Source organism: Anneissia japonica, unplaced genomic scaffold (assembly GCF_011630105.1).
Source record: "Anneissia japonica isolate Jap-2015-1 unplaced genomic scaffold, ASM1163010v1 scaffold288248_len282104_cov177, whole genome shotgun sequence".
Lineage (NCBI taxonomy): Eukaryota > Metazoa > Echinodermata > Crinoidea > Comatulida > Comatulidae > Anneissia > Anneissia japonica.
In genome coordinates, this window is record NW_022738837.1 from 242004 (window position 1) to 269181 (window position 27178).

Below are 27178 nucleotides of genomic sequence, written 5' to 3' on the forward strand. Positions count from 1 at the left end.
GAGGACTGCATGGTCTAGGAAGTGTACATTTTTTTATGGGGCAAGTTTCCAAGGGCGGGTTTTCTAGGGGCGAGTTGACTGCCAAAGAGTGTTGCCAAAGTGCAAGCCAGCGTGTTATTACAGTAGATCACAAGTGCGAGACATCGCAAGTGTGAGCCAGCGAACCATGACGTCACGACAATAGATAGACGGTAACGAGTTGTGCGAGGTATCGACTGAGAATTCAAAAAACAACTATAGGTCTAACAATGAATTATTGTGATGTTAAATAGACAATGTTAGCTATCAAAGAGCGACGTTGTTTTTCATTGGGACCTTCGTCCCTTCAAGGCTAGGCCTATACCATCCTAGCTAGTCTAGGCCTAGAGTGCTAGCGCGAACATGCGGATGTTGGTACGAGTAGATTAGTCTACAAACGTCGCCTAAAGTAATTGATTTTACCCGGCAGAACGAAAGAAGGAAACTCCGCTTTTCAGTCGTCTTAGGCACTTGTTTTTTGACAAACAATGACCTTTCAGAGGTCAAATTGCTGTCAAGAATATGAATTGGCTGCTTCGCAGCAAATATATTGTTTAGATTCAGATGACATGCTAAAATACATATAGTACTATATTCTAAAATTGGTATAAAGCCCCTTGAACATGATGTATGAACTTTCGGACCTGGATTTTTTTTATGGGGATCAGGAAATGTGTTCTAAACACTATATAATCACACAATGCAATTGATATGTACTATAAGATCAGTAACCTGAAGACAAAAGCCTATTGCTGCCTTGTGTAAATAAAAAATGAGAACTTTGTTGATTATCTTAGCCACAAGCTTTTGTACCTGTACATACAGGTACTGCACTTTTATATTAAAAGAAAATATTAATGAAAGCCGCCATCGTCAAATAACAAGAAAATAATGAAATTAATACCACATATCGCACTATGAGAACCATAGAGCACTCTGCTATTGTAATGCATTCCTAAATTGTGTTCAAAGGTTTCTAAGAAATACTGTCTGATACCTGCTAGTTTTTCTGCTAACGGCTAATGTACTTTTCTTTTTTACTTTACTTTAACAGTTGAATCTCTTTCTGTGTTTCCATCAATGCCATAACCAGGAGTGTAGGACAACATCAGGGTGGACCCACTTTACGTGTAAATTCAAATAATGTGGACCCATTTCCTAAAAGTTTTATGCAAAAATATGAATTAATCTGGACATATTTTCCTAAAAATTGACCCATTTTACACAAAATATCAAAAATATGGACCCATTTCTTTATAATTGACCCATTTTACACAAAGTATGAGAAATCTTGACCCATTTTTAAAATGTGGACCCATTCTTTGTGTAAATATAATGTGTAAAGTCATGTCAGACCAAATAGTAAATAAATTGACTTTCATCAAGCAAGAACGAAATGGACTGAAAGCCTACTGGCGTTTGGATTCACCAGAACAACTTCTTCATCAAGTGGTTTTGATGTGGGCTATATGTTTTGTATGCAAAAGGCACAAGTTCAAATGCTAGTGGAGGCTGACTTTCATTTATTCTTTGTCGGATTCCTCTTAAGTGACAAAGGTATACTGTAATAACTAAAAGATGTTCAAATAATGAAAATAGAGTAAATAATGACGTAGTGTACAGTGGGCCTACTTTCATAGGAATTTGCATTTCAATTTTAACCCCAAAAATTGGCAAAAAAAATGTGATGCTGGAAGAAAATGAAACAGTGAGTACATAGCACTTTTTATTCCTGGTAATTTTTTTTTATTAGGTGGTAATCTACAGTAATTATCAATGTTTAGCCAATTATCTTACAAGGTATTAGCCTGCCTGTCTATAAAGGTACCAGATACTTCTTTTAGTGGTTAAAACATCTTTCTAAAATGTCATGCTGTGACACTAAGCAACTCAACTCCGTTGCTGTTTTCAAGTACAAACTAAAAATAAGCCGAGATAAGCTTCAGGAAATGTTGTAAGACCATGTGCATAATGTCAACCTCAATGATAACCATACAACACAGGAGTCATTTCTTGCGTAACAATTTAACATGTGCTGCAGTGATATATTCTTTTTTATATCTTGTGTCTCAAAATCAAATTCTGGACAAGAGATTTCAGTTTTGCCTTTTTTTTTCATCTGGCATCATATCAAATGATGAATTTCCTATGTAATTTTTTTTTATAATACTTTATATTGACAATAGTGTTCAACTTATCTCCCTGAACAAAGTGACTTAACTATGAAATCCCATTAATGTCCTTTAGAACGATGCAGGCTAAATGCACATTAGACAGCCTTTCAAAAGAGAATTACAGTGTTGGTTTTAAAAAGATTCTACAGGTGCTGAAATCCCATTAATGTCCTTTAGAACGATGCATGCTAAATGCACATTAGACAGCCTAATAATCAAAAGAGAATTACAGTGTTGGTTTTAAAAAGATTCTACAGGTGTATAGGGAAAAATGTTTAGAATTTTAAGTTCAATATTGAAATGCTTTGTTATAACTGCAGTCAATTCAAATACAGAGTGGAAAAATATACCTAACAACAGACACATACCGGTACTATAATTCTTTTCACGGACCATTCAAATTGCAAAGTACAATTTTTTTTTTTTTTTATAAAATAAGAACCAGTAAAATTTTGCTCAGACTCAGTGTTCTTATATTTTGGCCAATTTTAGGCTCAAAATGTTCTTATTTTGTTCTTTATTTCATGCTTTTCAAAGATAGAAAATTATTATTGTACAGTTAGTATACTTTCACAGGGTTTAGTGTATATTTAAATTTTTTATTTTAATGATGCTTTATTCTGTGTTCTGCAATATGAGGCATGTTGTGGCGAAATGGTTAAGTTGTCGCACAGGCCAGTATTGAGTAAATGAGCTATAAAATATGGGAGCTCAAAAAATTGCCTAAAAATCCAAATTTGTTTTTCATTATAAATCAACAGTTTATTATTAATCATGCACCAAAGTATTAGTTCTGGAAGTGGTCAACAAATTGTTTATTTAATGTTATTCTGATAGTTCATTCTATTAAACAATGTATGCACAAATAACTTTGAAAGGCAATTACTCAAAATCCTGTTTATCTTGACTCTAAGAGTACTGTACTTTCACTTTCCAATAACTTAGGTTTGAAATGTCCAATTTGAATGAATGACCTCTCATTTTAAAGATCACATACTCAGGTATCTGAAAATACCAATAACTTGAATTTCAATTTTTGCTACAACTTAGCCATTTTGCCACAACATGCCTCATATATGTCATGTTCTTTTGTATTTTGTATTTTATGGCTTTAAACTACTGAAATAAAGATTTGACGATGATGATTGATAATGATGATGATGACAATGATAAATACACATAAAGTACAAATAGGCCTACTGTACTGTATAGACCTAAACAATTTTCTGGACATTTTTAAATTAGTTTTTATAATTTTTTAAAAAATAAAACATCATTTGACATTTTACCTCAGCCTCAATTAGTTCTATTTTGTTCTTATTTTTTAAGCAATTTCAGCTTTGTTGTTCTTATATAATATGTGTTCTTATAAAAAAAAATATGCATTATCAAATAATTCTGTAAAAAAAAAATTTTTAATCAGTAACACAGATCAGAGTTTCAATCTGAGTCTAATTAAAAATTGATAAATTACAATATATAAATATGTATGAGTAATGTTTCTAAAATTGGATATCCAGATTTATTAATACATTTTCACATTTTTTAAGACACATCCATTTGGTTAAATAATTTATGCATTTGTGTAATAATTTTGGAGCCAATTGTTATAAAACATTTCCACAGGTATGTCTTTCTAAATATAGTGCAAGGATTTATAAATTTAGGGCACGTTTCTAACTGATAAACACAAAATAATCAATTTTTTAAACCGCTTTTTACGAGTGCCCAGACAGCCTGCCCACATGGCCAACTGCATTTTTGCTTTTATGAAAATCAGGTTTCGCGACAGAAATTATGTCACATTTTTTTAATTACAAGCTATTTTCTTTCTCACCAACTATTCTAGCCATGATGACGAGGTGAAGGATACTGTCTGCAGTGAGAAGGCGCTTGCAGCGAGAAGGCGATTGCAAACGAATGAGGCTAACGGTAGGCCCAGAAGAGCAGAGAGGCCTAGGCCCAATATCCCCTGACAAAATAATTACCAAACAAGTAGTTTCATCGCTCCACATGTTTGTTAACGTTTTAGCTTCTAGGCCTAGAACATGAACAAAATTGCACACGATAGATACAAGCCAGCCTAGCAGTGGTTTGACGTACCTGGAGGTCACCTGATGATAATCGCTTTTTTATGTTGCAGCTAAAAAGTACACAGCCAAAATCGTTTATTTGCGATTCAAACACGCTATCCATTACGTGTTTTTAATTGCTTTTATTTAATCGCTTTTTTTCGAACTGGTCCCTTTTCTGCTGCAAGGAAAAAAGTGATTTTTTAATTTTTTTTCCTTCCTAGTAGAAACAGGCCGTTATTTAAAACAAAGGTCAATGGAACTATATAGGTATGCCTTTACATAATATTTATCATGTATTGTGGGAATACAGGAAGTGGGGTCTACCAGCTGTCTAGTCTACTGTGTAGATTGGGGTCATGACACCATTTAATCAGTTCTAAATTTAAACCTAAAACAATAGTATAATATAATAATAACCTAATAAATATAATTTTCCCTGCCTAAAATTTTTTTAATGAGAATAAGGCAAAAGTGACAAATTCAAATATAAAACTAGGGGAAAAGGGGTGAACCACACTTTATTTCCCCCCCCCCCCCACCCCCCCCCCCCCCCCCTCTCCCTCCTATTGGCCAGTGTTTCGATCATCATATTTTTTGTATCCGGATCGGGATTTTCTCGTATTGACGCACGGTTAGCAGGATCCGGATCCTGCTAACCATTAGCAGCCGTGTGAGAACATAGCCTATGTACATATTATTATGTGTAACATTTTTGTTTCATGCAAATAGGGTGCAAGTTGTGTATCAGTATTGAAAGTCTTGTTTAAATAAAGTTGAATAAGTTAACAGCCTTAATACTGTCTCTTATACACATCGAGATGTGTACAAGAGACAGCAAATAGGCCTACTGTACTGTATAGACCTAAACAATTTTCTGGACATTTTTTAATTGGTTTTTATAATTTTTTTTTTAATAAAACATCATTTGACATTTTACCTCAGCCTCAATTAGTTCTATTTTGTTCATATTTTTTAAGCAATTTCAGCTGTGTTGTTCTTATATAATATGTGTTCTTATAAAAAAAAAAAAAGTGTATTATCAAATAATTCTGTAAAAAAAAATTTTTTAATCAGTAACACAGATCAGAGTTTCAATCCGAGTCTAATTAGAAATTGATAAATTACAATATATAAATATGTATGAGTAATGTTTCTAAAATTGGATATCCAGATTTATTAATACATTTTCACACTTTTTAAGACACATCCATTTGGTTAAATAATGTATGCATTGTGTAATTATTTTGGAGCCAATTGTTATAAAACATTTCCACAGGTATGTCTTTCTAAATATAGTGCAAGGATATATAAATTTAGGGCATGTTTCTAACTGATAAACACAAAATAATCAATTTTTTTAAACCGCTTTTTACGAGTGCCCAGACAGCCTGCCCACATGGCCAACTGCATTTTTGCTTTTATGAAAATCAGTTTTCGCGACAGAAATTATGTCACATTTTGGTTATAACACTTTTAATTACAAGCTATTTTCTTTCTCACCAACTATTCTAGCCATGATGACGAGGTGAAGGATACTGTCTGCAGTGAGAAGGCGCTTGCAGCGAGAAGGCGATTGCAAACGAATGAGGCCAACGGTAGGCTCAGAACAGCAGAGAGGCCTAGGCCCAATATCCCCTGACAAAATAATTACCATTTAACAAGTAGTTTCATTGCTCCACATGTTTGTTGACGTTTTAGCTTCTAGGCCTAGAACATGAACAAAATCGCACACGATAGATACAAGCCAGCCTAGCAGTGGTTTGACGTACCTGGAGGTCACCTGATGATAATCGCTTTTTTGTACCTAAAAAGTACACAGCCAAAATCGTTTATTTGCCATTCAAACACGCTATCCATTGCGTGTTTTTAATTGCTTTTATTTAATCGCTTTTTTTCGAACTGGTCCCTTTTCTGCTGCAAGGAAAAAAGTGATTTTTTAATTTTTTTTCCTTCCTAGTAGAAACAGGCCGTTATTTAAAACAAAGGTCAATGGAACTATATAGGTATGCCTTTACATAATATTTATCATGTATTGTGGGAATACAGGAAGTGGGGTCTACCAGCTGTCTAGTCTACTGTGTAGATTGGGGTCATGACACCATTTAATCAGTTCTAAATTTAAACCTAAAACAATAGTATAATATAATAATAACCTAATAAATATAATTTTCCCTGCCTAAATTTTTTTTAATGAGAATAAGGCAAAAGTGACAAATTCAAATATAAAACTAGGGGAAAAGGGGTGAACCACACTTTATTTCCCCCCCCCCTTCCGCACCCCCTCTCATTTTTAAATAATCCAAATATCTGTATCTCATGTCATTGTTCTAAAATTTTTTTGACAAACGCCCTTTTGTGTATTAAAAAATTCAATTGTACAACACAGTATCCAGAAAGGTTCTTTTTATAATTTAATTTAGCCTGCAAATTACAGATATCAAGTTGTGTTTGTCTTTTTACACATTTTTACTATTTGAAATTGTCAAATATATACCTAAATATATTGTCTCTCAACATATCTACTGTAGTGTACATCTTTGTTTAAACCTTATGACAGTTAGTCAACCCTCTATTGAATGGGGAATTTGTATTGCGGTTAGTTATGAATAGAAATGATGCTATAGCAATGAAGGCAGTATCTGTGTAGTATTTCATAAAGAACAATATTAGCTTTTTGGTTATTTATTTTTAGCCTTTAATGTCAAAACAACATTGCCAGCTGTGTCCTTGACTAAAATAATATTTAATCTTGATCCATGAGTCATTAATTGTAATTATTGAACATCAAGGCAGCATGAATAATAAATATACTGTGTCAACTATTGAGGGGCGTAGGCTGACCTCGGTCAAGGGGGTGGGGGTGCGAAAAATGACAATGCAGAACTAAATATAAGTATCAGAATGTGGAACTAAATCCCTATTCTAATGAAAAATTAATAGTCACTTATAGATGATTACCCCACCTACTTCATTTGCGGAACAAATTTGCTGGTATGGGGGGGGGGGAAGTCACATCTGCACACCCCCAGTCTACGTCCATGCAGTACTTGAGGAGTTCATTATGAATTACTGTTAGTAATATACAATGCACTATAATAAATTATAATGCACTTAAACTGTATTTCTTGTACAATAGTTGAATTGGTATAATGGAAGATGACCGATTATATTTCTTCACAAACATGTTCAAAACAAGAAAATAATATCACTCACAACAATCACCTAAACGTAGGCCTACTATATCAGAAGATAAAGAGCAGCTTACTGTAGATCAGTCAGCTAAAATGGTGGCAGCCACAGCGTGCATGCTAAACCATGGAGATTATTCAGACATTTGCCCTAAGCCTGTATAGTAGGGCAACTAAATGGTGTTCTACATCTTCCCACAGGGCACTTTGAGTCCACACCCTTCTCAGTTCCACCATGGCTAGGGAAGATGTTATTAGGAAACATTGAATACCAACAACTCTTTACTATTATAGAATGTAAAAAGTATTTCTGAAAAAAGGGAGGTTTGAACCCCATGGAAAAAAATCAAAGTTATAACTAGCCAATTAAAAACAAGGTCATTAAAACTGAGGTGCATCTTAAGTATATCACTTGCTATTGTGAATAAAACAATAAATAATCAACAATTGTATAGAAGCCTGGGAATGCTGGCTGAATGAAAGTCTCATGTCATGAAATAAACAATAAGTTTTATGTCATTGTCTAGTTATAACTTTGATTTTAATCTGATTACTCAGTTTTTATTTGCTTTCTGTTATACAGTAAATATTGTATTAAACATATATAAAGGGTGAGATTTTCTTGTCTGTATTCCTGAAAATGATCAAATAGATCGGAACGTTGAATCTCAAAATGTCTCTGTCTCTTTTCGGAGTTACTGTCTTTAGGTTTTATTTAAGACTAATTAGTGGATCCTCTGGTTTTTGAGTGGTTGAGTAGTAAGGCAGGAGCACCGCTAACTAACAGCCTTAATATTGGCGCGGGTTTAAGCCGCTCCGCGTCCAGGATTCGGTTGGTAAAACCAAATCTTTTCAAATAAGTGCCTCGTGTGCACTAAAAATAACCCATTGTATCTTTTGCAATGGGTTCCCCGATGCGTTTTCCCGATGTGTTTTCCCGATGTTATACAGTATGGAGTATAATCCATTTAGGTTTTGCATTAATGTCAAAAATAATTTTTGACTTAAATTGTTATAATATGAATAGCTGGTATCTGTAGTTACTGGAACAAAACAAAAATCATGAAATTTTACCTCTGCATTCTAGGATCATACCACTTTTTATATAGGGGGTATATAATATGAATGTTACGGACGGACATTTTAATAGAAAAATACATCTTTTATATAAAAAACCTTTAAACTTTCAGATTCTTTGATTACTAGTAAGTGTAAAGGTGAAACATGTCTTAATGAATATACATAAAAAATTAGTAAATATTGCTGGTAATTAGTAAAAATACCTAATTAGCTGTAGTCCAAAATTCAGACGTCCGTCCGTAACGCAAGTTAGCTTAAATGTTTTTTCATGCTTCTATACAATAGATTATTAATTAAAAAAGAACATATTAACTTATCTCTACTACATTAATGATTACAAAATAACTTAATAAAAATTTTGTTAACGTGAAAATTTTAATTACACATTTAATTAAAAATGTGTCCGTCCGTAACAAATGTTGTTACAGACGGACATGTTACGGACGGACATGTCACATAAAATACATTTTTATTGGCCAATTTATGTTAAACAATGTTGAAATGAATTACACTGAATGTTTATGTTTATGTTCAGCAATTTTTTTCTCATAAAATCTATCAGTAAATTGGTGTAAATATTCATTTAGTAATGTAACCTCAGGGTAAATGTCCGTCCGTAACGCACTTGGGTGTAATGTTCCTTCATACTGTATGTTTCAAATTTACAACAATTTTACAATTCATACTGAACTCCTTGGACATTTATAAATGTAGATGTACTGAATGGTACAATTGTTTCTGACATAAAATTTCAATTAAAGCTACTATTAAATTCAAATATTGTTACAGGCAGATATATCTGTGTTACGGACGGACAAGTTAGGCAGTGTATGTTAAATTTACCATGGGTCAACCAAACTACACTTTCAATTTAACAATTGATCAATTATTACATCACAATATAATTTTTCTAAGGTAGCAATTTAATCAAATTATTATGAAAAATTTAAAGTTTAATTAATTCAAGATATTATTTAGTTTAATAACTTATTTTCTCTGAAATTATTGCAATTATATAGGGCCTACTGTAGGTTATGACGAATGGCAGTTTATGTACTGTTCAATTGCTTGAACAAAAAACATTTTACAATCATCATTAGAGAGGCTGTTATAATCCTAAATTTAAGAAAAGTCAATTATCATTTTAAAAATCAAATTTTTTCATTAATATTTATCATTAGGATGTTTGTTAAAAAAGTGTCCGTCCGTAACACAAGAAAAATATCCGTCCGTAACATTTTCTTTTTGTTAATAACTCAAAGACAAGGAAGTATTTAGTAAACCAAACCAATTCTCATTAATAGACAAGTAAAATAACTTAATTTAGCAAAGAAAAATTTTTGTCAGCTCTCGATTCCCTAGATAGAAATTTCTGCTAAGTTGTAAAAATTAGAAACAGCGAATTCTATCTTGTCCGTCCGTAGCGCTCACATTTTCGCTGTTCTATTTTTAGTAACAATATCAATCCGCACAATTTTTTTTTGTAAGATAGAGTATATACTATTCTTGCATATGAAACATATAATGAAACAGCTAAGAGCAGCATAAAATGGTTTTGGAGAGTTTAAATTAAAAGTTTTGAAAAAGTGTCCATCCGTAACGATGGATTATGGTTCATTTCAGCCCCTGATGTGGAAAGATGTGAACATGAAACTACTATAATAAGCACCTCTTTACAGTCATTACAGATACATGTCCTCCTGAAGCCGTTTTAGCTGTCAATTTAATAAAAAATTACCGGCCAACCGGATCAAACTAGGTTGTCAAGGCTGGCCATTTTGCAATAAATGAACATTATTTCAGTCTATGCCAAGGCTATGATTAGTAGAACACTCCAAACCATACCCGTACACTACTATTGGGCAGCACAGTGACACTGCAAGTTATGGATTAATTATCCTCCTAGCTTCCTACCCTTAATACAGTACCGTACTTACTTTGGTGGCTGAGCGAGAGCCCAGCTCATCGTTCGGGATGAAGACCGGCTCCTTGACTGCAGCCTGCTTCTCTGTCGCTTCATCCTTTGTCTGTTCCTCATCCGATGCCTGCCCTCCTTCGTCCTCACTGCTACTGTAATAATACTGCTTCTTCTCACCAAGGAGTTTGTCATCCAATGTTGCCATATTATTAGTATCGTCTTAAATAAATCTGTTTTCAAACAAAGAGTAAAATTCACAATTTTGATTGGTTGTTATTGTAATTTGTTAATTGTAATTGGAAAAGTATAGTAAAATTACTTAATGTATTTATATGAAAAACAACCCCTCCCCCCACGCCCTCCTTCGAATAAACGAACCTCATTTGTAATAAATGCCTTGCTCGGATAAACAACCCTCTAAATGACTGTGAACAAAACTAATGGCAACAACATCATGCTCAGGACATTCTATTACCGTAATGTTCTACTCCAGCAATATTACGTTTTTTCTAAACCTGGTTGGGATCAATAAGTATAATTTAATAATAATTCCATACTTCTATAGCGCATTTCGCACAAAGCCTCAATGCGCTTTACATATAGAAAAGATAATAAGCATTAAATAATTTTGACTTAAACTACGGTACTTAAACTAAAACAGTTCCGAAAAAGCATTTGTGCTATCGGTATACAGGTAAGTATCCAGAACAGGGCCCCACCCACCGATGTCGAAAACAACGTTGCTGTCACACCCGGGAGCACACAGGCACTCCGTTAGGCAGTATGCTGGGCTCTGGTAGCTTCAACCTCGGAATAAGCCCTCGGCTCTACTACCGTGCACTGCAAAAGACACCCTAGATGAAATAAGGGAAAATATATCATGCAAATTCAGCGTTGTTAAACAGAAAAGTTTTTAGTAGGGTTTATAAGTCTTCATAACCACTCACACAATAAGTCATTTTGACTGTATTAATGTACTGTACAGTAATTCCACATTGACAGTGAAACTATAGGGGTGTATATTTGAGTATAATGCATTTTACACCAACAAAAATAAATGCCTCCCTTGAATAAATGCTTCTCACACATCAATAACACCAATAACAATATAACACAGGAATAAAAACTACAAATAAATTTCAAAACTTTAATTCCTCACTATTATACTGTAAGTACGCTTTCTACATTAGAATCATACAAAAGATTTCAAGTGAAGGGTGAAGTTTTTATGAATAAATATATTAATCAGACTAGTTATAACATAGTTTACCTTAATAAATAATGATGTATACCGTATGAGATTATATAGTTTATATTTTTTTCATTTTTTTTTTATAGACAACCAAATTAATATAATATTAACATCCACCAACAATATGATAGTACTGTACATTAGTATATACAGTATGTTAATCTATAAGAAAGTTTAAAGGACGAGTCGGAAATAAGTATTAGCAAAGAACTTGTATAGGAAACAAATTAGCTCTTCGTGCGATTTCCCTTAAAACTAATGGAACGTCCGCCCTCCTAAAAGCGAGAATATTTGATGAAGTTGAGAAACTATCAGGAAACGAAACAAACATGATTAAACTAAGATAAAATGATGTTGTTTCACTGTTTTTTGGTTCATTCTTTCTCCTTCTGTTATCTTTGGTATCAGGCATTGTTTAGCAATTGTAGAATATTTGCCTTAAGATATGTTCAATCATCAGATGGCTATAAATTAACCCAATTAAACAGACACAAACAAAACCTTTCCCAATCTAAACTGTTCCCATGACAACACAATCAAAATGAGACAATTAATTTGGTATATGTAGGTAAATGACAGTCCAGTGAATCCGACATCACTTAGTATTATTTTAATCATGCAAAATGTACCAAATTATCTATAAAAACTGGAAAAGCCAGTATAAAATGATTAGCACAATACACAAGGATTGTATGATGAGCAGTAAATTCTCACGTAAAGGATGTGTAAACTCAAAGTTGCACTCAAATTAAATTGGTGCGTTCCCAAAGAGCAAAAGAAAAAAAACAAAACAAAAACAAAAAAAGTATATAAAACTCCATACCTTTACTGTAGATATCGTATACACTTGCATATAAGACGACCCCCCCCCCAAGTTTAAGAAAATCTTTAGACGATTTTTGTATGTCAGGCGTGTCAGACAATCCTCCTTGTTGTTTCATCGTCAAAATTCCTACTTTTTGCTGCTTGTTAAATGGTCTTGATACTGCATCTAGCTGGCTAAAAACAGAGCCAAATATAGGACCAATCTTCCAAATAATACCATTTTATGGGCTTTCAAATGTTCATCAAAATCTTATTTCCTGCAGTGTTGTGTTCATACTAAGTTTTAGGAGCTTCATTAAAGTACTAAATTTGCGTGTTACAGACAATCCCCACATAAGGCGAACATGATAAAAATAAAAAATTTGTATGTGTTCTGTTTTTTATCTGTTTTTTTATCGTAATTTGCTATTTTAAGCCTTGTCTAATATGCAAGTTACCACACTACAGTACCTGTGTATAGGAATGTTTCATTCAGCAATTTTCAAGATTTCCTAAGGTTTTGTCTGTTCCAAATTCTTACTGTATTTGAAGATTGCCACATGAAAGTGGATTTGATGCTTGTTTTGATTCAAAAGTCAAAATAAAGCATCAAATGAATTAGCCTTTTTTAATAATGATATTGGTTCTAACATTAGGCAAGGCCCTGGCCTTAAGCCTGGCCACTCCCTGTGCCCGACTGCCCTTGGCAGACGCGATTCTATAAAGAACACAACACGTCGACGTGCATGCAACGGAAAGGCTCTAGCCTTAACCCCGGCAACTCACTACGTTCGACTGTTGTCAGTCAACGCGATTCTATGAAGAACACAGCACGATGACGTGCATGCAATGGATCATTTTTTTAATGACGATCCATTCAGGATGCCATTGACAAACAGCAAACTGTTGCATTGTCTAATGCTTACATAGTGCGTGGATCTGTAGGCCGACGGTCGTACGACCTTCCTATGACGCAATGTGTGGCCGGCTCTAGAGAATCAGTTTGCAGGATTTTGTTGTTGATTGTATGAGTGAATAGGTATTTTCAGTTTTTTAAAGATGATTCCAATTTAAGGATGATCAAGGTGTAATGCTTTCATGTACTGTAGCTCTGATAAATTATTACCTACACTAAATGCGGTTACAGTATGTACTCACTACTGTCCGTTTGTCGGTTAGCAAGATTACTTAAAAACTTATAAATGGATCATCATAAAATTTAGTGGAATACATAATATTAAAAGGATGAGATGATGAAATTTTGGAAAGAAAAGATCAAAAGACAAGGTCACAAAAATTATTTTTCCCACAAGCATAAAAGAAAATAATGGAATAACCCATCACAAAGCCTTCGTATTGTTCGGTATTCAGGCACAAGGCTAAAAATAATGGAATTGCCCATCATACATGGCCTGTGTATTAGTATTCAGGCAGTGGGCGGAGGTACACTCAACAGATCTTGAATTAAAGCCCAATGGGCTTAAACTCAAGAAGAAGCCCATCTCAAATTGAAGCCCCCTCTTAAGTTTGCAAAATTAGCCTCGAAAAGAAAAGCCAATGCAGGGCTCGAAATTCGCACTAGCAAACTAGCAATATGGCAGACCTAGTAGGTCTGTCATAATTTCTAAATAAACATTCACAAACCAGCAAATAAAAAAAATGATTGCTAGTTAGAATATCTATAAAAAAAAAAATACCTTGTAATTATCCTAGTAAAACAAATTAAGTAAAATAAAATATGAAAGAAAGTTACATAAACTTGAACTTTTCAAAATGATATCTAAAATTAATATAAAATAAAGTTTATTTTATATTACATTATTTTGAAAAATTCCAATTTAAAGAGGTACATCTTTAATATGAAAAAAAAATCATATACAAAATAAAAATGGAATATATACTTAATTTATTTTTCAAATAAATTAAGTATATAATATATTATTTAATTTTTATTTTGTATCTATGATTTTTCATAATAAAAATTTTCTGAAACTGCAGTGAATAAATATACAAGGTATAGAAATCAATTGATTATACTCATTTGGCTATTTCTTTGTGATATTTTTTGTACTACACTCACCATAACTGAAAATATTATATTACAACATTTAACACACAAATTTCAATAAACTACATCATAATCATTAGTTATTTTCATACAATTTATTTTCCAAAAATAATATGTTAGGTTGGTATCAATATATTTTAGTTGAGCAACACATTTTGCTAGTTACATTTTTGACGACTAGCAAATTTTAGCAATAGGTTGCTAGTGGCTAAAAAAGTAAATTTCTAGGCCTGCCATGGGATTCTTTTCAAGACAGCATGGGCTTCTATTCAATATAGTACAGTACACACTGTTACATGAATTTAAAAAAAACAATTTAAATTAAAAAAATGCTTGTTTATAAAGTAGTTTTAGGTGATTTAATGCCGGTTAATACACTCCATGATACAGATTAGTGTTTACAGTGGCCTTATTTATTGTTTTATAGTACAAATTCCCAAAATGTAGAGCATTCATTTTGAAAAGAAGTCAACAGTGTTAACGGCTAACTCCCTTCAATATCATATATATACAGTATATCTATATTTAAATTATTATTATTATTATAATAGTCTATTGTTCAGCTTTTAAGACATAGATAGAAAGAGTTGCGACATTGAGAATTTAGAAGCCATTTTGTGTCATACGCGATGCGCGTTCTGTGTCTAACGTGATGTGCGTTCCTGTGTATAATATTGTATAATACAGTTAGCGGCCTCCTGTATAGTTTAAAGTCCCCTCTTTACTTCTCAAAAGTAGCCTTGAGAAAAAAAGGAGCCCATCTCGAAAAGAAGCCTATCCAAAGCCCAAGGCTTCAAATCAAGGTTTTACTTTACTGTACAATAGTCTGTTGTTCAGCTTTTAAGTTTATAAATTGTTTTTATTAACTTTATTTTATTATTTTTCACAATAACAATGCATAAAGTAGAGATGATGGGCTATACAACTGCAGGATTTTTTAATTAAAACTATATGACAGCGATTTAAGATTTAAGATTGATGATACAACGTGTAAAGTTTTCACTTCATATTTTTACAGAAACAGGAAATGGATTACTGTGTAATGCTTGTGATCTTTAGCTGTCATCAAGTATAATGAAGATAGTAATAATGACCTTATTAATACCTGGGATCAATTTTAAAGACCTACAATTCATCAAATTGGTTCAAAGATAAAAACAGTACATCTTCAACAAATTTGAAAAAAAAAATGAAAAAAAACCAAAAAAACATTTTCATCATCTTTGATAAAGTGGTACTATAGCACAGCGGCCCCAACAGGAAAACCTGGCCTCCAAGCCAGAAAAAAAAAACTGATAGTTCGTTGGGAAATACTACCGATATGGAAAAAAAGTAAAATAAAATAAAAACGTTTTTAATCTGAGAATGCCATATCAAGCATCTACATGTAGATGTGCCTATTCTTAAATGTTTTCCAACCTTGGTGGGGTTAGAGGTGGGTATCGGCCCAATGTCAGGGATTTCGGATCACTCCTTGCGGATCTTGGGCCTCTCGGGAAATTCCTGGCATAGTCACTGTTTTGAATGCTACTGACATTATAGATTGGCCAGGCAGAATTCAAGGCATGGCTGCCGCAATCCCAAGGAGGCAAAACTCCTTGCCTAACCCTGTGGGAGAATTTTGCATACAGTACATGTGTTCCAATGATCTTGATTTTTAAAAAAAAGCAAATTTTTTTTATGAATTCAAGAGATGTTTCTTGAGTGCTTGATCCGAAGATCTTTGTTAAATCTTGAGCTAGTTTCATTATTACTGTATTCACTAGAGGAAGTGATTTGCCCTGTATCTAATGTAGTATAAAATTAATCAGAAACCTCGATGGTGCAGTATAAACATTGCCATTTGTTGTGTACATTTCAAAATAAACAATTCACACTTAACATACTCTGAAAATGTGATTACATTTGTTTCCGAGAAGGAAGTAGAATCACAACTTTAATTAATGACCTTTCTAATTAACAATAAATTTTTATTTTGTAGGTAAATTATTATTCCAATAGCATTTGTACTGTATCACAAAAGAAATGTTGGACTTCAGTGATAAATTTATTACACGTTCACTGCCGCCAGCCAGCGACAAGTAAACTTGTCATACAGGGGCGCCAAATACGAGATACTCATCAAAACCGGGGTAGCATTCTAAGATTTATTACTTCTTTGTTATACACTGTACTGTAGAACCACAGACTTAACGGCTGGTAGTTTGGGGAAGAACCATCTAGATGTTAACGTGCAAATAACGTGTTTGTTGTTTTGCTGCCAGCTTACAAACGATTGCATGTGTGGGGGTAATATTGAAGGTTTAAAAAAAAGAGTGAAATTTATATAAAGAACTCGCACACAACTTAATGCCAGAATGTGCATCAATAAACAAGGTTTAAACCTTGTTTTGATGATGCAGAGGCTGGCTTACCCTTTCAGGCTAACAATTACCGTAATATTGCAACAATAGGTGCTAGGTCTAATAAAGTATAAGACGCATGGCATATAGACCCTTTCAGATTGAAAACCATGCCGGGAAGTATTGCAGCTCCATCTGAAAGGGCTTTAGGTAAAGTTTCTTTAGTATTGCATAGACTTTTAAATAATTGGCTGATTGCGGCCAATTAATTATTTTTCTACTATTTTTAAATCAGAACTTTTTATGTGTTTCTCTTCGAAAGATAATTTAATTTGATTCGTTGAGAATAACATTCAAAACAGATTGATGTTTGAGGTTTTTTCCATAAAGTATATTTCAACAGCCTGAGTTAATGTACTATCGTAAAATTACTGTGTAATAACAATGAAATACTATATAATATATTCACAAACATACAGACTATAGGGTGACAAACTGATAGCTTTGTGTCATCTCGAAGCAAAAAATCAAACAATAAATATATTCAATATCTGTTCAGTGATGCAAATAAATTGATGAAAATGAGCAACAAAGGCCGACAAGGGTGATTAACCACCATGTAAAGGATGTACAAGTTATAGAATGAAAATAAATATACAACAAGTTACAAGTCTGACTACGCAGATTGTAGATATACTAAATTTTCATTTCAGATTTTATTTTCATTCTTTTATCATAAAGCCAGGCGCCAGAATGGCAAAATGTGATATAAATTCTTGAATATTTAAAAACTGGGAAAGGGGGGGGGGTGGGGGGAGTGGCCCCTGTCTCTTATACTAAAATCTTTACAGTGGCTAGATAGTCACGAACCTGTCTCTTATACACATCTAGATGTGTATAAGAGACAGATATAATGTAATATAATATTATTATGTAACTTTAATAATATGAATATTTCTGTCTTCTGTCATCAATACTTCTCGTCTTCTTGTTTGTACTAATTGATATATCAATTATCACTTTGTTACTAATTGATATGTAACACAATTAGCACACACTCTTTGCCACCAACACCAGTAGAAAGATACGAAAGATACAAAATTTATATCATTTAACAAGGAGATTCTTGGCTACAACATTTTGTTGTACAGTTATGCTATTTTACCATAGAGAAAATAATATATTTTCTCCATCGCTACACCAACTATAAATACAAACCTAATAACAACATAACAGACATCGTCCGCTATCCTGTCTAACTCAATACTTATGTAAAGGTTATTAAAGGAGCCACATATACTGACTCCAATTAATACCAATGATGACTGGGTTTGAACCAGAGTTTTTAGTTCAGAAAGCAGCAATAATATCTGTCAGTGGCAGCCAACCGCTCAGCAAAGAAATGACACTGCAAATTACCAGCAGGCCTACCACGGTACTCATTATGAAATTATTAAATACAGGTTTAGGCTAAAAATGTTCCCATGAAATACAAGGAGTAAAAGCATCTTCATTTCTGGCTTCGAACAAGGTATCTATTCGTAGAAGCATTATGAAGTTAAGCCTATCCAAGTGAACATAAAAGGGTTTTGGGACCAGGACATACCTTTGACTTTAATTTGACAAAGATTGAAAAATGTTAAATACAGGCACAATGTATACATATAGGCCTTAAAACATGAAAAAGTGTAATTCTAAAATAATTTAATGAATATGAATGTATGATGTACTGTAAAGTAATCTGTTAATTATAAAAGAATAAAGGAAAAAGGAAGATAGAAAAGAAACTCAGAGTGACTGAAATATTTACTGAAAATAGACAGTATTATAATCATTTTTCATTATTGCTTCACATTTTTGTAGCAGATTTTGGACACTAATCATCAGAGGTCAAGGTGTCAAGCCTACACGTCATAATTTGACACTGAATCAATCAATCAATCATTTTTTTTGGAAGATGCGTACAACACCACTGTCTCAAAATTCTTTTCCTGCAAATCCTAAAAGGAAAAAAAATTTTAATTAAAAAAAAAAAAAAGTAAAATAAAAATAAAAATTGGAATAGCCAACTTATTGGAAAAACTGAAAATATTAGATTTATATATTTTTGAATTACCCTTTGATTTATACAGTAGAATAGGCCTAGTTCCAAGAAGAAAGACCAGCCACAAAAAAAATAAAGGAATGCAAAAAAAAACATTTTAGAGTTCATTTACCTCAAGAAACATTTATCCACATCCTTTGCCTACCTGTCCAGGGGTACTTAAAACAGGAAGTATTTATTAGTAAAAGTAAACTATTAAAGTCACCTCAATGGCACTCGTGCTTATTTGGATTGTAAACATGGTTAAGTTGTCGTCCATAGGCCAATGTTGAGTAAATGCTATAAGATACTATATGATCGGCTCTGGCAAAACCAGCCGTTATAAGAAAAACTCGTTGAGTTTTTGGTGTTTTTAGATTCTGCAAAAATTCTTCTTTGAAACAGTTTTTATTTGATGGGAATTAATTGAGTACAGTAGAACCCCTATTGAAGGGACACCTTCAGGACCAAAAGTGTGTCCCCTTAATAGGGGTACCTCTATTCAGGGGACACTAACCAAAAACATGAAATTGTCCCCTTAATAGGGATTTTTCAAATGTTTTTGTATAATAATGACATAGTCTTTATAATTTTATTTTAATTGACCTAAGAATGAGTTACAGTTGAATTAATAAACTAATTTATAACATTAATTTCCAATGCAAAAATTTATTTATTTACACTTACAGTAAGATATAAAATTAAGAGATGTACTGTATAATTAAAACTACAAAATTTGTGTATGTTCCCGATATAGTTTCTTTATGCGAGTGCAATGTTAACGACCAAATAATATTTTTTTTTAATATTGCCCCCCCAAAAGTATCCCCGTCCCCTTAATAGGGGTTGGCTGTAGGGTTAAAAGATATATTTCCCCTCGTTTCACAGAAAAGTCTCCCATTAATAGGGGTGTTCAATGAATAGGAGTGTCGCAAAGAAGGGGTTCTACTGTATTATTAGCGAAGTTATGAATATTCAATTCATTGAACATCCGCAATGCAAGTTTGGAGAAAACTGCTTCCAAAGATCCCAAAATCAAATGTGTATTATTAAGATTTGTATTTTAATTATAATTTCAAAATACTTTTCAGTTAGATTTAACGACTGGTATTTTGCAGAATCTTAATTTATAAAATGCAAAAAAATAATGTTCAAAATTCTGACTCTGAACATTTTGGCTGCTTAGTGGAAAATTATAAATTGCGACAAACGGCGTGTTTTACTGGAGCCAGTCACATACATGTATAAGAGGGGGGGAGCTTAGCCCAGTCGGCTAAGCTGGGGGTAGCCACTGTGCGTAGAGTAAACCGTGGTGATCTCATTGGTCCCCGTTTCAAAGAACTGAGTCTTCTCAGGTAAGGACTTAAAATGGAGGTCTAGTACGGCATACTCTACAAACCTGGCTTGTGTGCACTTTAAAGAACTCATTGCATCGTTTGGACAAGTAGGGGGTTACCCCAATGCTTTGGTTCATTTCAGTCCCTGTTGTTGTAGAATGTGAACATGTAAATTAAGCACGCCTCTTTACAGCGGTTGAGGTAGTCACCATGACTACATGCCCATGTACACAATTCAGCGCAACAACACTGCAAGTTATGGGTTATTCTTCTACCTTCAACCTCTTTTTATACATGCCTAATATTGACACTGGATTGTATTGTAGACACAAAATCTATACAGCGTCTAGGTAGACACGGACCACACCTACAGTGCATGCAATTCAGCACAACAACGCAAGTTATGGGTTATTCTCCTACCTTCAGCACATTTTATTTTACATGCCTTATTTTAAAACAAATTTTAGACATTTTACATGTCTAATATTGACACTGGATTTAATGATTGTATTGTAGAAACATAAAATCTTTACAGTGGCTAGGTAGTCACCGAACCACACTATACACAATTCCGCAAAATGACGCTGCGAGCTATGTGTTACCTTTTCCCTTTTTCATTTTTACATGCCTTATATTGACACCAGTGGATTTAATTATTTGTAGACAAAAACCTTTAAGACAGCTACTAGGTAGCCACAGACCACACTATACGCAATTCAACACAATGATGCTGCAAGTTTATGGGTTATTATTATCATTAACGATTGGAGACACATAAAACATAGTCCCATAGACAATGACAATCAAATACAAACAATGGCATGGAAACTAGTCAGAAGACAAACAAATTTTAGACATTTTACATGTCTAATATTGACACTGGATTTAATGATTGTATTGTAGTCACATAAAATCTTTACAGTGGCTAGGTAGTCACCGACCACACTATACGTAATTCCGCACAATGACGCTGCGAGTTATGTGTTATTCTCCTACCTTTTCCCTTTTTTTTAAACATGCCTTATATTGACACCAGTGGATTTAATTATCTGTAGACAAAAACCTTTAAGACAGCTACTAGGTAGCCACAGACCACACTATACGCATTTCAACACAATGATGCTGCAAGTTAATGGGTTATTTTTATTACCGGTATTTACATTTTTTTTTTTACATGCTCATATTGACGCTAGTGAATATTAACGATTGAAGACACATAAAACATAGTCCCATAGACAATGACATCAAATACAAACAATGGCATGGAAACTAGTCAGAAGACAAACAAATTCTGCCATCTTAAAGAACAATACTTCCTCCGAAAGCTGTCAGCGTCGATCAAATAAACATGAAAAAATAACAAATTACTTCAATATTTAAATTTCGTACTTTAGCTTTCGAGTGACAATTTTAATGAGCAAATATCTATTAACACATTCTTTTTTTTTTTTTGCAGAGTCATCATACTATAGACTGGGAATTAATAATTTAAAAATTTTCATGTCTGTACAAATTATATCAGGAAAAAATTGGATTATTTTGAAAAGTGTAAGTTTTATGAAAACTGAAGATTTAATTTATTTATAAGCGAGCTATTCATTAATTAATTATATTATAGACTCTTACTGCAAATCCAAGCGCCGCGGCGCTTATAAACTTTCTATTCTAGAGGCTTCAGTGCGGCAATTGTTCGAGAGCTGCGCTTATTAAAAAAATATTGACGTGGCGCTTTTCATGCCTGTTCCCATGTTACCTATCTCATGTATTTTTCTAGTTTATAGGCCCAACACCATAGTAAATAAATGTATGCTTGTGTCTTCACTGTGTTATTTATTCATTAACACTGTATACATTGTATCCAAAACCCTGTTTCTCAAAGCGTTTAATTATACACAGGGTAATACATTCCCTTAATAGCGGTGCTAATAAAAAAAAAAATCATGTTTGGTGTGGCGCTTATTCAAAAGCGGTTGCTTATTTTAATTGACTTGCCTATTTGAATCTTTTAAATGAACATTTTATTTTACGTAACAACTCACAATTTTTTCTCAGGGCTCCGGACTAGATCCGGGCTTGATGTGAACGTATTTGAAAATTTTTCTGAAAAAAAAATTGCAAACCCTAATCTTTCTACAGTAGTTAAACAGAAAATGACAGGCTACCATGTTTTAACATTAAAAATTATGGTTTTAAATCAATTCATGTTAAAATTATGCAATTACTATAAATAATGTACATGTATGATAATTTAATTCATAAACATTTTTACTGTATGGCAATTATTCCTACAGTACCTTTAATATTAAATTTCAATTACTGTACTGTACATACAGTACCATAGAAGCAATTGATATAAATGAATAACTGATTTGTTTATAAATGCTTTTAAGTGAAAGTTTATTAATTAATGTCATAATTTATAATGTTATTGTTAGTTAGAAGTAGTATGAGAAGAGTACGGTTATATTAACATTATAAATCTCCAAACCAACCCAACATGCAGCACAAAGCAATTATTAGTATCTATAGCAACAATGAAAACTCAGAATCAGAACCAGAAAGAATTGTCATTTATACAATATGACATGGTGAAGTCAGTGAAGGAGGCTTTTGTTTTTTTTAATTTTTGATTTTGCTAAAGCCAAATATCACCCTCAAAGTAGGTTGTTTGCTGGTGCATTGATATTCAAAGTAAAACATGATTGAGATAATACAAACAATAAAAAAGAAAAGGAAAAAAAAATTTCCATTTAAAAAAAAAAATGTTTTTATTATTATTATTTTTTTTTAGCACCATATAAGACATGTGAGCGAGGGTGATTTATTTTGTTTGACCCCAACGACCAACTGTCATCAAATAATGACAATTACAAACATGGCCCTAAACGTAGAAAGGTTTTAATTATTTTTGAAGTACTATTATGTCACATTAAAGCTATTTCATGGTAGTCTAAATTATATATCTAGTGAACTATATACTTATTAATCACTTTAATATATTTTACTTATTTCTGATACATTTTACTGTTGATAAAACTTGACATTTCTTGAATGTTTTAAAAGGTCAAATATCATTCAAAAGAAAAATAATGAATTTTGAACCTTTCAAGACCTCTATATAGAACTGTGCAGTACTACTGTATGTTACAAACATGTTCAATAATAGACATTTTCCTGTATTAGCAGATACTTGGTAGCTATTGACAATGGTTGACAAACATACGCTCAAAATATTTCACTTTTCAGTGGCAACTGTATATTAGGCCTACTATATGCCCTGGACTAGTACTGTATACTGAACATTTAATTTGTGCATCATTATTTATAGTAGGCCTACAGTATATCCAAATCAACAACATCCTTGACGGATATTTTCAAGCGTATTTTTTTAAATTTCTTTTTTCCGCAGTTATTTTCTCTAGCATGTTGAACAAAAAATGGATATAATTCCTACGATCTTATATACTGTATTATTATTCATTATTATACTCTTAAACGCCTAATAAATATAATTTTAACAGTCTTCCAATGCAACTTATCTTTGTTTTTTATTTATTTCATATTACTGTAGGCTTTATATTATTTGGTTAATAAGCCTCAAGAAAACCACACTTCATGTTTGCCTTGATTTGTGGTCATGACAACAATGGTTATCTTACAGTACCTTATCTCATCTTATCTTTAAGCAGCACTATAAGGAGGGGTGGTGGCTTGTTGTATAGTTAGCTGTCTACTGTGGTTTTGAAGAGCAACCTTTCTTGAACTTTATCTTTGATGGTTGTGAATTATTTTGAGATTACATTCCAGTTAGGAATAGTTCTTGGTATACAGTATCACCATGGAGGAAATATTTCCTCCATGGTATCACTTCATTAGCAGTTATTGGTGAAGCGAACCCAAATTCAAACATTTTTACTATGTATCCAGCATTACTAGTCTCCCTATCTTTTGTACTCAGCGTATCTCGAGAACAAACACTGATTTACGTAAAGATTCTGCTGTCTACAAATTATTAAACGCGTTCTTGGCCCCTTGCTATACCAGAAAACATTTGTTATTGCGATACAACGTATTATTCGGCTATAAACAGGTTAAAAAAAAGACAAAATAAATTGACTTTTAAAAAAATTTCCATGGGTCACTGTAAATCCATTATGCACCACCCGCATATGTGCTGATTTTTGTTACTGCACCTCTGTAGGAGACAGGAGTAATCACAGATACGTGGAGAGTACCATGATTCACACGTACTGTAGGCCTACGTACATACAGGGGATATGAAATGAAATACATATTGTCTGACTTGGAATTATCTATAAAGTACTGGCAGGCCACAACAGACACGACCACAAAGATTTCTGAATAAACTTGGCCAGCCCAACCTAGTTTAGTACATAGTAGTAGTGATAGTAAGCTTAAGCCTACATGTAGGCCCTATAGAGCCCTAATTGTTGACGCATTTGCAACTTGTACAAATTAGTTGAATCACAAAACAGCTTTTCTATCGAGGCCAGAGAAATATATATTACAATACTGTGTATGAGTATATATAATCTTAAATACTTTTAACATTTTGAATTTAAATTCCGAAAGTGATTTTGTTAGCCTTTAAATGGATGCGATCTAGAACCACTCATGTCATCGAATAGCGTAGTTAAAGACATGCTCATGCAGTATGCTTTACAGGATAAATAACCGGTAAATAACAGGGGCGGATCCAGATATGTCCAAAAGGGGGGGGGCGAAAGGGGGGGCCGAAATTTGGGCCGATCGAGACAACAATGTCCTAGGGGGTCTCGGGGCATGCCACCGCGAAATTGTTGTGTTCTAGACGCCCGAAAATAACATTTGAGGCGTTCTGGGCTATCATTTTTTTCTTTTTCTTTCTTTTTTCTTTTAAAGGGGGGGGGGGGCCCGGGCCCCCCTCCCCCCTAAATCCGCCCCTGATTAAATCCTGACTCTATAATCCTGGCTAAGATAACCAACAATTTCTTTTACTGTATCCTGTAACACATTGCAACCGAACAAGCAATTCAGAACATGAAGGGTCCCACCCAAACCACAACCCTTTCTTGTTCTTGTATTTCCACTCTGGCACCCCTCACTTGCTTTGCACTATTCTGTAATTCTGCTCTAGCCTAACTAGGCCTACCTAGGCTTACATTATTCAGGGGCGGATCCAGAAATGTCCAAAAGGGGGGGCCGGAAGGGGGGCCGAAAGTTGGGCCGATTGAGACAACATTGTCGTAGGGGGCCCGGGGGCATGCCCCCGCGAAATTTTTGTGTTCTAGACGCCCGAACATAACATTTGAGGCATTCTTGGCCATCATTTTTTTCTTTTTCTCTCTTTTTTTTCTTTTTTTTTTCTTTTTTTACCTCCCAAAAGGGGGGGCCGGGGCCGGGCCGGCCCCTCCCTAAATCCGCCCCTGTTATTAAAACACTGAACAGTGAAATGGCTCTCAAATTCTGGTATTTAAAGTTTGTATCATATAAAAATAAAAATAGGCCTAAGTAGTGTTTAATTTAAAATATCCTGCTGGATCCGGCCTAACTAGACTCAGTATAGGATTAAGATACTAGCCTAGGCCTAGGTTCCATAAGTACTATGCCTAGACCTAGTCTAGATTTTAGGCGATTAAAATTAAATGAAGGTTAAGCATAGCCTAACCTAGGTCTAGGCTAGGCCAGGCTGCTTTACCTAGACTACACAGGTAGGTAGCAGTGACGAAAGTGTAGTCAGCGAATCGGAAGTTCAAGTCTGGGTGGGAGAGACACTCTTTCTCTCTCGTTGACTGGTGAGGCTGGGAATTCGTAATCGTACCAAGTTGGAAAACAAATAAATATGCCTACACTGTTGCCATATCGATCTGCAGACAAAGCCACACATTTCAAAAAACTTACCTATACCTTAAAAGTTCTCTTCTTTGCAGGGGCAACGCACAACTTCGTGTTTCCTACCTCCCGCCAGCTTCGGTTGTCTAAAAAAAATATAGTAGTCGAGTGTCGAGCGTGAGAGAAATTTGCTATAAAAAAAAAAAAAAAATTAGATTCAAGAGGGCGCACTACCGCCATGCCTTATCATCATCAAAGATGGTTAAGCGGCGCTATACGATCTTTGTTTTAGCCCCCGCATGACGCGTCACGTGGCACACACCGCGCGGCGTCGGGTCGACACGTTCTTTGAATCCAGTCGATTGATCTACGATGTCGAATTACCAGAAAAATAACCAAAATCAACCACCTTATGTGGCTGTTGAAACCAGGTAATATAGGTCAGGTGCCTTCATATTAGCTAGGCCCATATACTACACTAGCCTAGGCCTATAATTTCATAAATAAATACGCCGCTCTACTGTAAAACAGAGGCTTGCCACACCAGGAAGTAGAGTGAGTGAGCCAGCACTGCAGCAGCAAGTGCATGCGGATTGCCCAGGCTACGCCCACTACTACTACCCCTAGGCTTGTATTACTACTAGGGCTAGGCTACCACCGATATAAATCACAGGCTTATTTCTGACGATCGGGTCCACCTATTGTGGACTGGAGTATGAAGCCCACTTTTATTCTAAATTGATTTAACATTTAGGCCAAGTAACAAACATTACTTGTTTCCCGTCCCCGCGCGCGTCGATTTTTTGGGGATATGACCGGTTGAGCCGCCGGTAATTTCTATAGAACGCCAAGCGCGTCTTTCAGTGAATGTAGTGCGTCTCTCAGTGAATGTAGTCGGCTTGCCGATGTCATCAGTGAATGAACCCCCTGGATACCAGCTACATATTCATTCATTCTCAGTCTTGTCAGTCGTTGATTTGCTCGTATTGCCGTTCGTGATGTATAAT

The 27178-nt window shown here is 34.0% G+C and overlaps 2 protein-coding genes across 3 annotated transcripts in view; one reads left to right on the forward strand and one right to left on the reverse strand.

Moving 5' to 3' along the window:
* Nucleotides 1-26375, reverse strand: part of LOC117117832 (phosducin-like protein) — a 52366-nt gene extending 25991 nt beyond the window's left edge. The window contains exons 1-2 of one of the 2 annotated variants that reach the window (XM_033262301.1): nt 26241-26375; nt 10473-10683 (exon numbers count right to left, since the gene is read on the reverse strand). In XM_033262301.1, the coding sequence (XP_033118192.1) occupies nt 10473-10658 (186 nt within the window). In that variant the 5' untranslated portion in view covers nt 10659-10683; nt 26241-26375. The remainder of the gene's footprint in view (nt 1-10472; nt 10684-26240) is intronic. The other variant, XM_033262302.1, reaches the window with a different exon arrangement.
* Nucleotides 26376-26445: 70 nt separating this feature from the next.
* The window catches only part of LOC117117834 (peptidyl-prolyl cis-trans isomerase-like 1), a 7928-nt gene continuing 7195 nt past the window's right edge, over nt 26446-27178 (forward strand). The window contains exon 1 of the mRNA XM_033262303.1: nt 26446-26602. Coding sequence (XP_033118194.1) covers nt 26544-26602 — 59 coding nt within the window. The 5' untranslated portion in view covers nt 26446-26543. The remainder of the gene's footprint in view (nt 26603-27178) is intronic.